The sequence below is a fragment of the Petromyzon marinus genome, chromosome 1 (genome assembly GCF_048934315.1).
Source record: "Petromyzon marinus isolate PM22_M1 ecotype Great Lakes invasive population chromosome 1, UKy_Petmar_22M1.pri1.0, whole genome shotgun sequence".
In the NCBI taxonomy this organism is placed as follows: domain Eukaryota; kingdom Metazoa; phylum Chordata; class Hyperoartia; order Petromyzontiformes; family Petromyzontidae; genus Petromyzon; species Petromyzon marinus.
In genome coordinates, this window is record NC_133667.1 from 23,770,854 (window position 1) to 23,783,412 (window position 12,559).

The 12,559-nt window shown below is 43.8% G+C and overlaps 1 protein-coding gene across 1 annotated transcript in view; it reads right to left on the reverse strand.

The window, feature by feature from the left end:
* Positions 1–2,927: 2,927 nt before the first annotated feature.
* Positions 2,928–12,559, reverse strand: part of LOC116938518 (ceramide synthase 1-like) — a 61,257-nt gene continuing 51,625 nt past the window's right edge. Inside the window, exons 6-7 of the mRNA XM_032945675.2 lie at positions 8,566–8,708; positions 2,928–5,684 (exon numbers count right to left, since the gene is read on the reverse strand). Coding sequence (XP_032801566.1) covers positions 5,639–5,684; positions 8,566–8,708 — 189 coding nt within the window. The 3' untranslated portion in view covers positions 2,928–5,638. The remainder of the gene's footprint in view (positions 5,685–8,565; positions 8,709–12,559) is intronic.

The following is a 12,559-nucleotide window of genomic DNA, read 5'->3' on the forward strand; positions in this document are numbered from 1 at the left end:
TTAAGCCGTGGGTGTAAATGCTCTATCATTACAATATATACTATTGTGTTAGAATTCCCAATAGCCTCTCTCTCAAGAACTCTGATATCTTAAAGTACATGTTCAATCAGGGATGGCATGCAAAAGCGGATTGATGCATGAAGAGGGTAACGCTGAAGCAGCGCACGTGACCCTCGCTCCACCACAATGTCCCCACACACTGGGTCCTCAGGAGGGCCCGGGAGGGTTAGAGAGAGAGAGAGAGGGTCATGGGTTCAAACACATCCACAATGATCGACTCCGAGTGACTAAGTGGAGACTTCACAGGTCAGGTAAGTTCGAGGCATTGCCTCCTCAACCGTTGAAAGAACATTTTCCAGTTTTAATTAGGTTAAAACACCCATTCATAATAATAACAAACAAAATTGTAATTTAAAGGGTATCACTGTTAGCGTGGGGGTTGAGCAGTGATTTGGTTGATTGTGCACTGTGCTGTGAACCTGGCAACCTCAGTTAGCCTTTTCAGCCACGGCTATAATCAGTGGCGAGTGCTATCTCACTCAGTCCTGATGGGGTCCCCCTTCAACCGAGTCTGACTAGTGTGATGAAGTAATGTACACAAAAACAAAGATCTCCCGTATAGCCTTCACAGACTGTTGGGGAAAGTGATGTTAGCGAGTGCCTGAAGGACGGCACGTCGTTCCTACAAATGGGGACGAGTGGCTGACACGTTATTTGCATTACTGTTAGCAGACGTGCGTAACAGCAGAAGTCGGAACCACGCTGCAGCTGATGGGCAATGTTTGTAGTGGGCTGTTTTGTGGTTTAAGAGGAATGCAAAATAATTAACGGGAGCGCGTCTCTGCACAGTTTGGAGTTGATCATTTATGTACCGACTTGATTAGACTTGCAATGTGGTGGCAACTGAATTGTGAAGCCGTGCAACACATTAAATTGTCACTCTTACATCATATATTACATATCTGGCCGGACAGTGCTGTGATAGACGAATGAAGTTACGGATGGAAGGCTGTAAGTTCCAATCCTGGTTGAGAGTTGATTCGAGGACAATGAGTATCACCTTGTAGCAAGGCGACAATTGTGAGCCTACGAACAAACTGGCCCTCACCATAACAATTGAGAACACTCACAACTGTGGGATTTGCACCACTGGCTCAGAAATCTGAATGGTGACAAGCAACCAATCATTGCTCATTTGAGTAGGAAAACACTTGGGACTCTTGCGATTGTATAATTAAAAGTCAACATTTTCATGTCCACATCACAAATTATATGACGCCCAGGTTGAATTCTTTGTTGGTATTTTTTGCACTGACTTCATACAGTATGTCTCTCAGTGGGCTGTCAATGGGTTGTAAGGGTTTGCAGTCAGGCAAGAAGAGCAATGTCATCAGTTTAAGCATACTCACTGAAAGCGGTGTTCAATGTTGTACTTCTTTCGCACCGTATGTAGGCAACCGTGATAATCAGAGGTGTGGGGAAAGGACAACTAAACACAAAAAGCAGTTCTAAAGTGTGTAGCACCAGTGACTTCCTAATATCGGAAGGAAGAGCGTTCCAGACGGCCACAGAAGTGCATTGAAAAGTGCGCGATGCAGTGACCGTCTTTGTCCGATGGCTAGCCAAAGGCCGCTGCGAGGATGACCGGAGTTTGTGTGATGGTTTATGGTTTCTTGACAAGATGAGCAAGGTATTGTGGTTCAATTGTGGCAAACGCTTGTTGTGTAATGTGACGTGCGCACCGCTCCATCTGCTGTAAACCTCATGACCGAAATTGAGCAACCCTGATGACCGTTTCCATCATCAGTTCTATTTTGTTCTCAAGGTACTGATGTCTAATGCACACATGCTGGAATTTAGCTTGAGATATGACGGTATTAATTTGGAATACGTATATTGGAGATGAATCCGAATTTTTGTTTTTTAAATTCTTAAATAACCTTACAGGTGTTATTGCTAAAGTGCTGGATTCTAAAGTTCACATTCGAAATCACGTTGTGTATTTAATGTCAGAGCCTTGATTGCAAACATAAAGTGGCTCCACAGTGCAACTGGCTTCATACAGTTGAACAATTTTCAAAAAAAGCACAAGCTGAATAAAATTGTGCTCTTGCTACAGCAACGTGTTTCAAGTGATAAGGCCACAATCATGGCCATACACACAGTTCCAAAGCTGCCAGAGTGAAGCTGGCATTGACAGGGTAAAAACATGCTCGCATACACCCATACAAAGACCCCCCCCCATAGCCTTAACAGACTGTTGGAGCAAGTGCTGTTTGCAAGCACCTATGAACGGGTCAGCACGGCACACGAGGAAGGGGGGGTCAGCACCAAGCCCGGCCACCTTTGTCTCCTTAGCGCACCCGATGAGGCCGATTCGACACACTCGTACACACACACCGGCACACACTGGGGCTACCGAGCTGGGGCACAGCCACACTTTGGAAGTCGGTGGTGTCAAGCTAGCACATGGGCCCAGGTGGTTATTGGTTACATTACATACATAAATGATCCACGGAGTCCGCCCCCGGCCACTTCGCCACCGGGAAGCGTTCTCCTGCATTATAATACAACTAGCTGCTGGCTAGGAACTGAACCTAAATGCTTTGTGCGCTACTGTGTATCTAAATGTTCCATCATCAGCATGTCAACTGCTTAAATAGAGAAAACGCAGACTCAAAAAAATACCATTTGTTGAAATTATTGTGGGTGTCTCATAGCCATGTCCAAACATTTTGTGTGCGCGGACACCTACAGCAGTCCGCCAGTGTCTGTGCCCCCTGCTCCTGAGCGAGGTCCCGAGTTGGGTGACCTCATTTCCAGCAGTGCCTAAAGCACTGATATTTCAGGGAAACAGGACTTCGGTATCCCCCAGGTGTTCATTTGCCCGTGACCACGGACGCGAGAGAGAGGAAGGCAGCACGCTGTGAGGAAAGGATGTTTTTAAACTAAAAGGAACGCATCTCATCGCTCAGGGGAGAGAAAAAAAAAGGGGCTTTCCAAAACGTACACACAAACAAAACGACACCCCGACATTCATTTGAATTGCATTTTCTTACAATTGTCTCAAAAAAATTACGTTGACAATAATTTAATTTAAAAACAATTACTACCGCTGCACATTTATAAATTAGACATTTATGGTAGTACAAATAAAACGAGAAGGAAAAAATAGGTCATTTATCATTTGTGGCTACTTAATAACATGCAAAAACAGGTGAGCGCATTTCTTTTAGTTGTACAATGATTAATAAGAATGCTTGAATATAGCTCGAGTGACGACATGACTCGTCTCGTTAATGAAAAACCGTACGAGTTACAAGTTTTCCCGACGCGTCAGGCATGTGCAACGACGATGAAGTTTACAACAACAAAAAACAAAGCCTCATGAGAATGTTTCCTTTCGCTCGACGGTTCGGGGTTGGGAGTTCGGGGATCCTGTTTGTGCAAAGCAGTCTCTTGTGTTGCGACGGCGACTAGGGGCGACCCTTCTTTGCTACAGAATTTTTTAAAATTCTCTTCCCCGAAACGAGCACATTGCTGTCCTGGCTCCGGTCGAACCGCTGTGCGACATATATTTACTGTTGTTAACGTGGCTCCTACACATTAGCACGTCTGTGTTCTCACACACGGAAGGGAGCCGCCTGCTTATGGCCAATTCCCATGCAAATATTATTCCAGTTACAGGCTATAACCTAAAATACCACCCCCCCCCCCTTCACATTTCTGTTTAATGCAACAAGAATGAATGAAGGGGACATGCACAAGATTACTATCAATGTACACCACACAACTGCACAAATACCAGAAGTATTGTGAATGCATGTTTTAACTGTGGGAAATTAATTAGAATGTAATGTTATCGAATGTTTTCTTTTACCAGGAAAGACTCACTGGGCGTCTGAAGGTTACATTTTATAGGAGGTTTAAGCATTGAGATGTTTGGACAATTTCTTATTGAATATTGTTTCGCATGTGGGAGGAAGCCGGACTGCCCCCGAGAAAAATCCTCGAGCGCTAAACGAACCCATGTGGAAACCCACAGAGCGGATAACAAATAAATGTTTCCATGGGGGCACATTCCATTGGTGCTCAATTTAAAGCGGTTAACACAGCTACGTTAGAGGAGACCAGATACAAAGTCTGGTAACAGTTCCTCATTTATTATCAACAGAAATGTCTTATATATACTGTATACATTACTTATATGACCATTTACTTTCATAAGAGGCATGTCATGCGGTCAGCATAGGTTCACATAGTGCCAGGGAACGGCCCCGGAAGATGACACTACAGAACTGCTTCTGAGGTCACCTCAAAAGGCCTCTCTTACCCAACACTGAATGGCACTCCTTCATGCTCTCCAAGGAGTTTTTTTTTTGCCACATGTCAAACATTCGGTACATTTATACATTTCAGCCCTCAGTGCTTGGATGTGCCAAATTAAGTGAACAACCAAATATGACACGAAAGTTTTTTTATACAGTCATTGGTGACCAGGCTAAGATCACAAAACTTGCTACACTTGGAGGACCTGATTTAATCACAAGTGGCCGATTTGAATTTGAACCCAAGTTCTCCGACGGCGGTGGCTCAGTGCTGTAAACCTGGGCTTTAGCTCCCTGAACCACACGTTGGCCTCACAACCCCGAATGCACCTCAACATTCGGTGAGGCCATTTGCGCTGTTTTGTGCTCACACAGTGCATGTGCCAATTGCCACAGCATAGGCTCAAAGAGGCTCCACCATAATCTAATAAGGCCTGGGGCATTTTGTCAAACCCAGCTGGCAGGACTGAAATAAAACGTTGTGTCTAAAATGTTTAAATATCTGTAATCCCATCGTGTCATGAGATAGCAAACTTTGTGCCCCTTAATGCCCGGTGTTTAAGATTTTGTGTTACTTCTTGCAAGATGCACACATGTGACTTCCAAATTACACTCTCAATTCGAAAACGCCAGCAACACACAACTCGATTAAGTGAGTCTAAAACAATTATAAGATTAAGAACGTATTATCATATGGCTGATTCTTTTTTTTCTGAAGATAAAATGTTAACTAAGAGTGAAAAATTAGGAATGAATGGCAGTCATTGACATGTTCCCCATAACTATTGCATAATCGCCATATATCTATCACAAGATTTTGAATTTCATCGTAGAGATTTAGTAAGACGTTTAAAAGCAACACCGAATGGTCTGAAAGGAGGAGTTGTATGACAAAAAAAATACAACATGAGGTAAGTACAAGCACTGGGCTTAATATGAAGCATAACTGATAAAAATGACCATACCACCATCTAACCAAATTAGGCTCATGCCACATTAAAGTGTAAAAAAACACAATTACATACAACCAATGCATATCTAAAATTGTATTTGTTAGCTTTGTTTGTTTAGTCATTTGAATTTTTGTTGTCCGTCTCTTTAAAATGTTTGAGCAACTTTCCTTAAACACAACTCGCCCGACACTGGAACACGCGTGGATATTAACAGCCGCCACTCGGCAAGGTTCACTCACAACAGTCACGCAGAGCTGCGACGAGCCTAACTGATGCAAGATAATTTGTCAAAAATAATAAGCTCGAGCAGGAGACAGGAGCCACCCTTGCGATGACGGTGGACACACCGTACGTCCATCACTGTCGCTTGTCCTTCACCAACCCGTTCATCTGTGCGACTTTCCTGAATTGGCAAAGGGAAAACACAAACAGGTCGAACATTTATCTTCAGTGATTTTTGAGGCTACTCATGTGAGCAAGCATCTATCAAGGCTTGCACGACCTAACAAAGGGATAGTGTTGCAGTATTAGAAAGCCAAGTTAAAGTTAGACTCAGTCCATCATTCATCCAAGGTCAATAAAATAGGTAGACTCATTTGTGAGAAGGCAACAGTTTTTGTAATACAGTCAGACTAATCCCTGCCGTGGGAATGTAGACTTTATTACCAGTGGCTCAGGGCTTTCAAAGGAGATGAGCACCACTCGATTGGTCATTTGAGCAGAGAAAGCAATGAAGGCCTCTCGCCAAAGTGGTTCATCACGGTCAAGAGACACAACAATCCATCCAAATCCTGCACGCGAGTGGATTCATCGCTCCATCAATGTGGCGGACATACCATCAGTCGTGTTACTACTTTGTCTGTCATTCTCTCATTTGTCTCAAACACCGGCCATAATCCTTTCAAGCAATGTGTTTTGCACAAGCCCACTTACGTTCTTTAATCGTCAATATGACGTCTGATCCATATTATACTCTGTCTTTCAGTGTAATTTTAGGCATGCAGTTTTGTACACGTCATTATCATTTTCTTTGAACTTTATCACTTATTAATGATGGTAATAACCATGAAAAGCAACATAAAACTGCCTCGAATAAAAATTGTTAAATCAGTGCATATTGCCTGCAAAGACATATTGTTCAGAATGCTGATGACACAATTACAATATACTGCATGCGAAATTAAAAAGAATGTATTCTTGTCCACATGATTCGATGTATGTATCACGAACATAAGAAAAATTCTGAATCGACACATCACGTACCATTGCATACCTATTAAGACACTCCAAATGCCAACGTGATGTATTTTGACCTGTCACTGATGTGCATGGCCAGGAATTTAGATTACCATTTTTATCATATCGTTATATCCGTAGAAAGTGTCCTAAAGGCGAAATGTGAAGATAATACGGTCCAACCTTACCAAGGCCAAACAAACACAGTAACGGCCCCCGCACCTCCGATTAGCACGGTTGGCTACATACGGTTCGAAAGAAGTTCAACATACATCCACTTTCTTCACAAGGATGAGAGTTGGTTTGGGATTGTATGACAACTGTTACACACACATTTTTAGAATTTTAAATCCTCATAAACTGAGGCGTATGTAATGGGGCTGAACTTTGATATGAAACTCAAAACACTCGTCAATAACACTGCTTTAAAAAGAGAGATGCTTAATCGGCAACGCTTCGGGTAATGACCCTTATTTATAGCACATCCAGAACGTCGATGATTATGTATATATTTTAAGGGAGAATATTTGGCAAGTGCATTGAGTGTTGTTGTTAATTGTGCTCATGCACCACTGCCAAACATTTCTAAAAAGTAAATATATCAAATAATAAAATAACTTTCCCAATAAAGTATTACAAAATTTGTTTTTATTAATTGAAAATAATAAAAACAAATTATAATAAAAGTCTGCTTTCATCTTCAAGTCTATGTTTATCCACTGTTGGATGAAGGCCTTCCCATTCTGTCAGTCAATGGCGACTGTTTGACTGTACTACTTCTTCGTACCAGTCAATGCTGGTTGGTATCGGGGGCCCAGGACTGGTTTAGATATCACATGCCCCTTATGCTAGCTGTGGCAGGGAATCGAACCCAGATTACCATGTTCAAAGTGCAGTGTGTTAACTGCTGCACCATTGCTCCAAATCTGTTACCCTTTATTATATTTTTCAATACATGGACTTAAGTCTTAAATACCAATAAGCAGATAAACTAAAGTAATGTTTTATTTCCATGTGGAGATGCAGAGCAGATGTCATTTTATTTCATAACTCAATCTGCTCCGAGAAATGGATATAAAAACATTCCAGGAATGTATTTTTCAATATACTCACCGCCTTTTAAATATGTTCAATATTATCTTATTAGAGTAGTATTAAGTATTATATACATGTAAATACATTCGAAGGAGCCCCTCTGCTCATTAAATGAGCATTAGATAGAGCTCATCTTGCATGGCCCTGAGCCAGTGGTGGAAATTCCACGCTCCTATGACTTAGAGCCAAAGAACAACATACATCCACTTAGGAGATGGAGCTTGTGTATGTATGCATTTTGAACTGCTTTCGAGTTGTTGGACTGCAGGACTGTAAAAGATAGCAATGGCTTATTTATTTTTCTTTCTTAATAAAGCAGTGATTATTCTGTACATATTAAAAAAGTGCACATAGGCTCAAGGGGTGGTGCAGTGGCTCGTGTAATGTCCTATGCACCTGTGCGCCATGGGATGCGAGTCACGACTCACGTCACTGTTAATAAATAAACCAGTCCTGAACCCCCACAGCCTCTTTACCAACGTGCACCGACCAGCATGGTAAAGTTTGGTCAAAACAGCCTCCCTGACTGACAGAGTATGGGGTGTGCCCTTCATCCTGCAATGACTTGACGAAGGGCTGTAAATGATTGGGGGTTTTTTTTCATCAGGAATGTTTTGTTGTTTCCCTTGTTGGTGGCGGTGACGGTGGATATCTCGTGGGGAGCAGTAGTGTAGGAGTTAGCGGGCTGCACTACGAACCCAGCGGCCCGAGTTCAATTCCCACTCATGGCTAACACCAGTGGTGATTATTTTAACCAGTCCTGGGCCTCCCCTAGGTGGACTCAGCCTGAAATGAGTACCTGGTGCAATGTGTAAACGAGGGAGACAAAGGTGGCCGGACGTGTTGCTGGCCACCCACCGCCTTCGTGCACCGTGCCAGCCTTCATTAGGTGGTCACTAACAGCACTTGCCCCAACCAGTCTGTTAAGGTGGATATCTCGGGTGGTGACTCACCCTTTGATGTAGTGATTTTTGTTGGATGCGTCACCGCCTGCAGGTCTCATCTCGGCCTTCTTCAACTCGATATCGTACTCGCGCACATCGTCCACCTCAGTGATCCGCCCGGTCACCACTTTCATCACAAACATCAGGATGAGCTGGACATTGGCGACAGGGAAAGGATGCAGGGAAGAGAGGGTTGGGTAACAGTAAAGAGGAGGGGACGGAGGTACAGGGCAAGGAAAGAGATGAGAAAACAGAATATGCATAATGTACGTTGACTCATTGATGCCCCCTCCGCCCACACTTTGCGCAAGAGTGCAGCATCGTGGTTACACCACATCAAAGCCTCTATATAAGGAACGAAACAGGAAGACTTCACAAATCTGGCTGTCGCCTGATGAAGCTAGTTGTAATTACTGGCAAAAAGTCGTACTCAGATTTTAAATGTTGTGGATTGGCTCTCCAACACACCGGTGTGCTGTACTAGTGACGAATTGGCCACGTTCTGTTTTTGTGACAACCCTTACTAGTTGGCTGTGTCGGGTGGTGGCGGGTTTTAACGACACATTTATATATTTACGTGATCTAACCCAAAAAAAACTCTATTATGGATGACATTGGTCGCGAAAGCCTACATGTTAAACTCAATTTTAAAGATGTTGAGTGTCAAGTCAGGTCCATGCATTTCTCCCTGTTGATATGAACGTGGGGCAGTGCTGATGTATGTTGGTGGCCACAAGCCACTGGATTTTACGTTGCCATGGCAAGGACCAGTCATAGCCTACATTGACGACAACCTGAGTGGATTCCCCGACAGCGATCGTAACTCACAAACGTTCAGACTGCGAGTGGTGCTCTAAGCAACGGTGCCACCTAAATGTACAGAATAATAATACATTCTTGATACCAAATAGAGAAATATTGTGGGAATAATTAAAAAAGACTACATTAAAATAAGTAAGACACTTGTACAAACTGAAACAACAGTTGCCCAAGTGTCCCACTGGAGGGCATGCTAGAGGTGAGCTTCACGGATAATTATTATTTGTTTGTGGTAGAGCAAGAACCCAGCTGCCCAATGTACCCAATCTTCGTACAGAAATATCCTGCTTTACGTCGGGGATGCGCTCCTGAAAGGCGCGACGGTGAATATCGAAACGACATCGATCAAAGTGATTTACAGGGTAAGGTGGAGGCGAAGGCCGAGGCGACGGATACGAGAAAGGACGGACGATGCTGTCAGCGACGTGAGTGTGGGGTTGAGCCGACGCAAATCAGGTAGCGGTATTAAGACAGTGACGACGTATTTGCAAAACGACGTAAAAAGGGGAGACGTAAATCGGGGTATTACCGTACTGTACTTCCCTTAGAACCCTATTTGTGCGGGAGTGCATCACTCAGTAATAATAGAATAAGAATTTACATTGGTAGGGTGCATTTCATCTGTAGATCCTAATGCACCATAGAATACAACCAAATTCACATCTCATCAGACCTTGGAAGCTAAGCAGGTTTGGGCCTGGATAGCGCTCAAATGAACGACTGCCATGCATGCTGTTACAGTGAAGGAAAAAAGTATTTGATCCCCTGCTGATTTTGTACGTTTGCCCACTGACAAAGAGATGATCAGTCTATAATTTTAATGGTAGGTTTATTTGAACAGTGAGAGACAGAATAACAACAACAAAATCCAGAAAAACGCATGTCAAAAATGTTATAAATTGATTTGCATTTTAATGAAGGAAATAAGTATTTGACCCCCTCTCAATCAGAGCGATTTCTGGCTCCCAGGTGTCTTTTACACAGGTAACGAGCTGAGATTAGGAGCACACTCTTAAAGGGAGTGCTCCTAATCTCAGCTTGTTACCTGTATAAAAGACACCTGTCCACAAAAACAATCAATCAATCAGATTCCAAACTCTCCACCATGGCCAAGACCAAAGAGCTCTCCAAGGATGTCAGGGACAAGATTGTAGACCTACACAAGGCTGGAATGGGCTACAAGACCATTGCCAAGCAGCTTGGTGAGAAGGTGACAACAGTTGGTGCGTTTATTCGCAAATGGAAGAAACACAAAAGAACTGTCAATCTCCCTCGGCCTGGGGCTCCATGCAAGATCTCACCTCGTGGAGTTGCAATGATCATGAGAACGGTGATGAATCAGCCCAGAACTACACGGGAGGATCTTGTCAATGATCTCAAGGCAGCTGGGACCATAGTCACCAAGAAAACAATTGGTAACACACTACGCCGTGAAGGACTGAAATCCTCCAGCGCCCGCAAAGTCCCCCTGCTCAAGAAAGCACATATACATGCCCGTCTGAAGTTTTCCAATGAACATCTGAATGATTCAGAGGACAACTGGGTGAAAGTGTTGTAGTCAGATGAGACCAAAATGGAGCTCTTTGGCATCAACTCAACTCGCCGTGTTTGGAGGAGGAGGAATGCTGCCTATCACCCCAAGAACACCATCCCCACCGTCAAACATGGAGGTGAAAACATTATGCTTTGGGGGTGTTTTTCTGCTCAGGGGACAGGACAATTTCACCGCCTCAAAGGGACGATGGATGGGGCCATGTACCGTCAAATCTTGGGTGAGAACCTCCTTCCCTCAGCCAGGGCATTGAAAATGGGTCGTGGATGGGTATTCCAGCATAATGACCCAAAACACACGGCCAAGGCAACAAAGGAGTGGCTCAAGAAGAAGCACATTAAGGTCCTGGAGTGGCCTAGCCAGTCTCCAGACCTTAATCCCATAGAAAATATGTGGAGGGAGTTGAAGATTCGAGTTGCCAAACGTCAGCCTCGAAACCTTAATGACTTGGAGAAGATCTGCAAAGAGGAGTGGGACAAAATCCCTCCTGAGATGTGTGCAAACCTGGTGGCCAACTACAAGAAACGTCTGACCTCTGTGATTGCCAACAAGGGTTTTTCCACCAAGTACTAAGTCATGTTTTGCAGAGGGGTCAAATACTTATTTTCCTCATTAAAATGCCAATCAATTTATAACATTTTTGATATGCGTCTTTCTGGATTTTTTTGTTGTTATTCTGTCTCTCACTGTTCAAATAAACCTACCATTAAAATTATAGACTGATCATTTCTTTGTCAGTGGGCAAACGTACAAAATCAGCAGGGGATCAAATACTTTTTTTCCCTCACTGTATAGGCTGCAGGGATACATAGTGGGCAGAAGAGGGCAATGCTCCCACATCTATACTCCCCGCCTTCACCATCCTGCACTGACTACCAGCACGGTAAAGTATGTACAAAACAAACCACACGGCAATTAGGAGGCCTTCGTCCAGCAGTCGACTGACATGTACATGTTACAGTCCGGCCAAAGTGCACTGGTAAGCGGGTCGAGTGCACTAGCGTCACTACAGCTCAGTGGCAATGCCGAAGGCAGTGCCGGCACATACGCGTGGCCATCACAATACGTTTCACACACGCAGGTGCCCGGCAGATCCTCTCTGCCGCCGTGCATTCCCATGTGACGCTTTGTTTCTGGTGTTTACCAATGGCCGATTTAGTGTGAATGTGGGCCGCTGTGCTTCGTCATTGTTCACAGCCTTTCAAAGTTGCCAACTGGGCACATCTGAAAGCACTGCAGAGTGCTCACTATTGACAGCCGCTGTGCGGCGGTGTTACTGATATTGCGTTGAAATATATCGCATATCTTGGCATAGCGGCTGGAGTGCCCGACTCACATTTGGAAGGCTGCGAGTTCAAATTGGGAAACGGCTCGGCCCATGATTCCACCCCGTGCAGTAAAAAGTCTGTGATTTTGATATAAATCAACATTGGTCATCATATGTGTTGGGTGTTGGACGATGAGAAAGAGAAATTTCCACTACTGGCTTGGGGCTTTTAACAGAAATGACCACCGCCCCCCGATGCTCGTTCGCTCTAGGATCGAACGTTTAAAACAAACACTTAAAACACCAAATGGAATTGTTGCAAAAACGTTGTTTGCAAAAAAGTCAGAAGATCCCCAGTTATAATC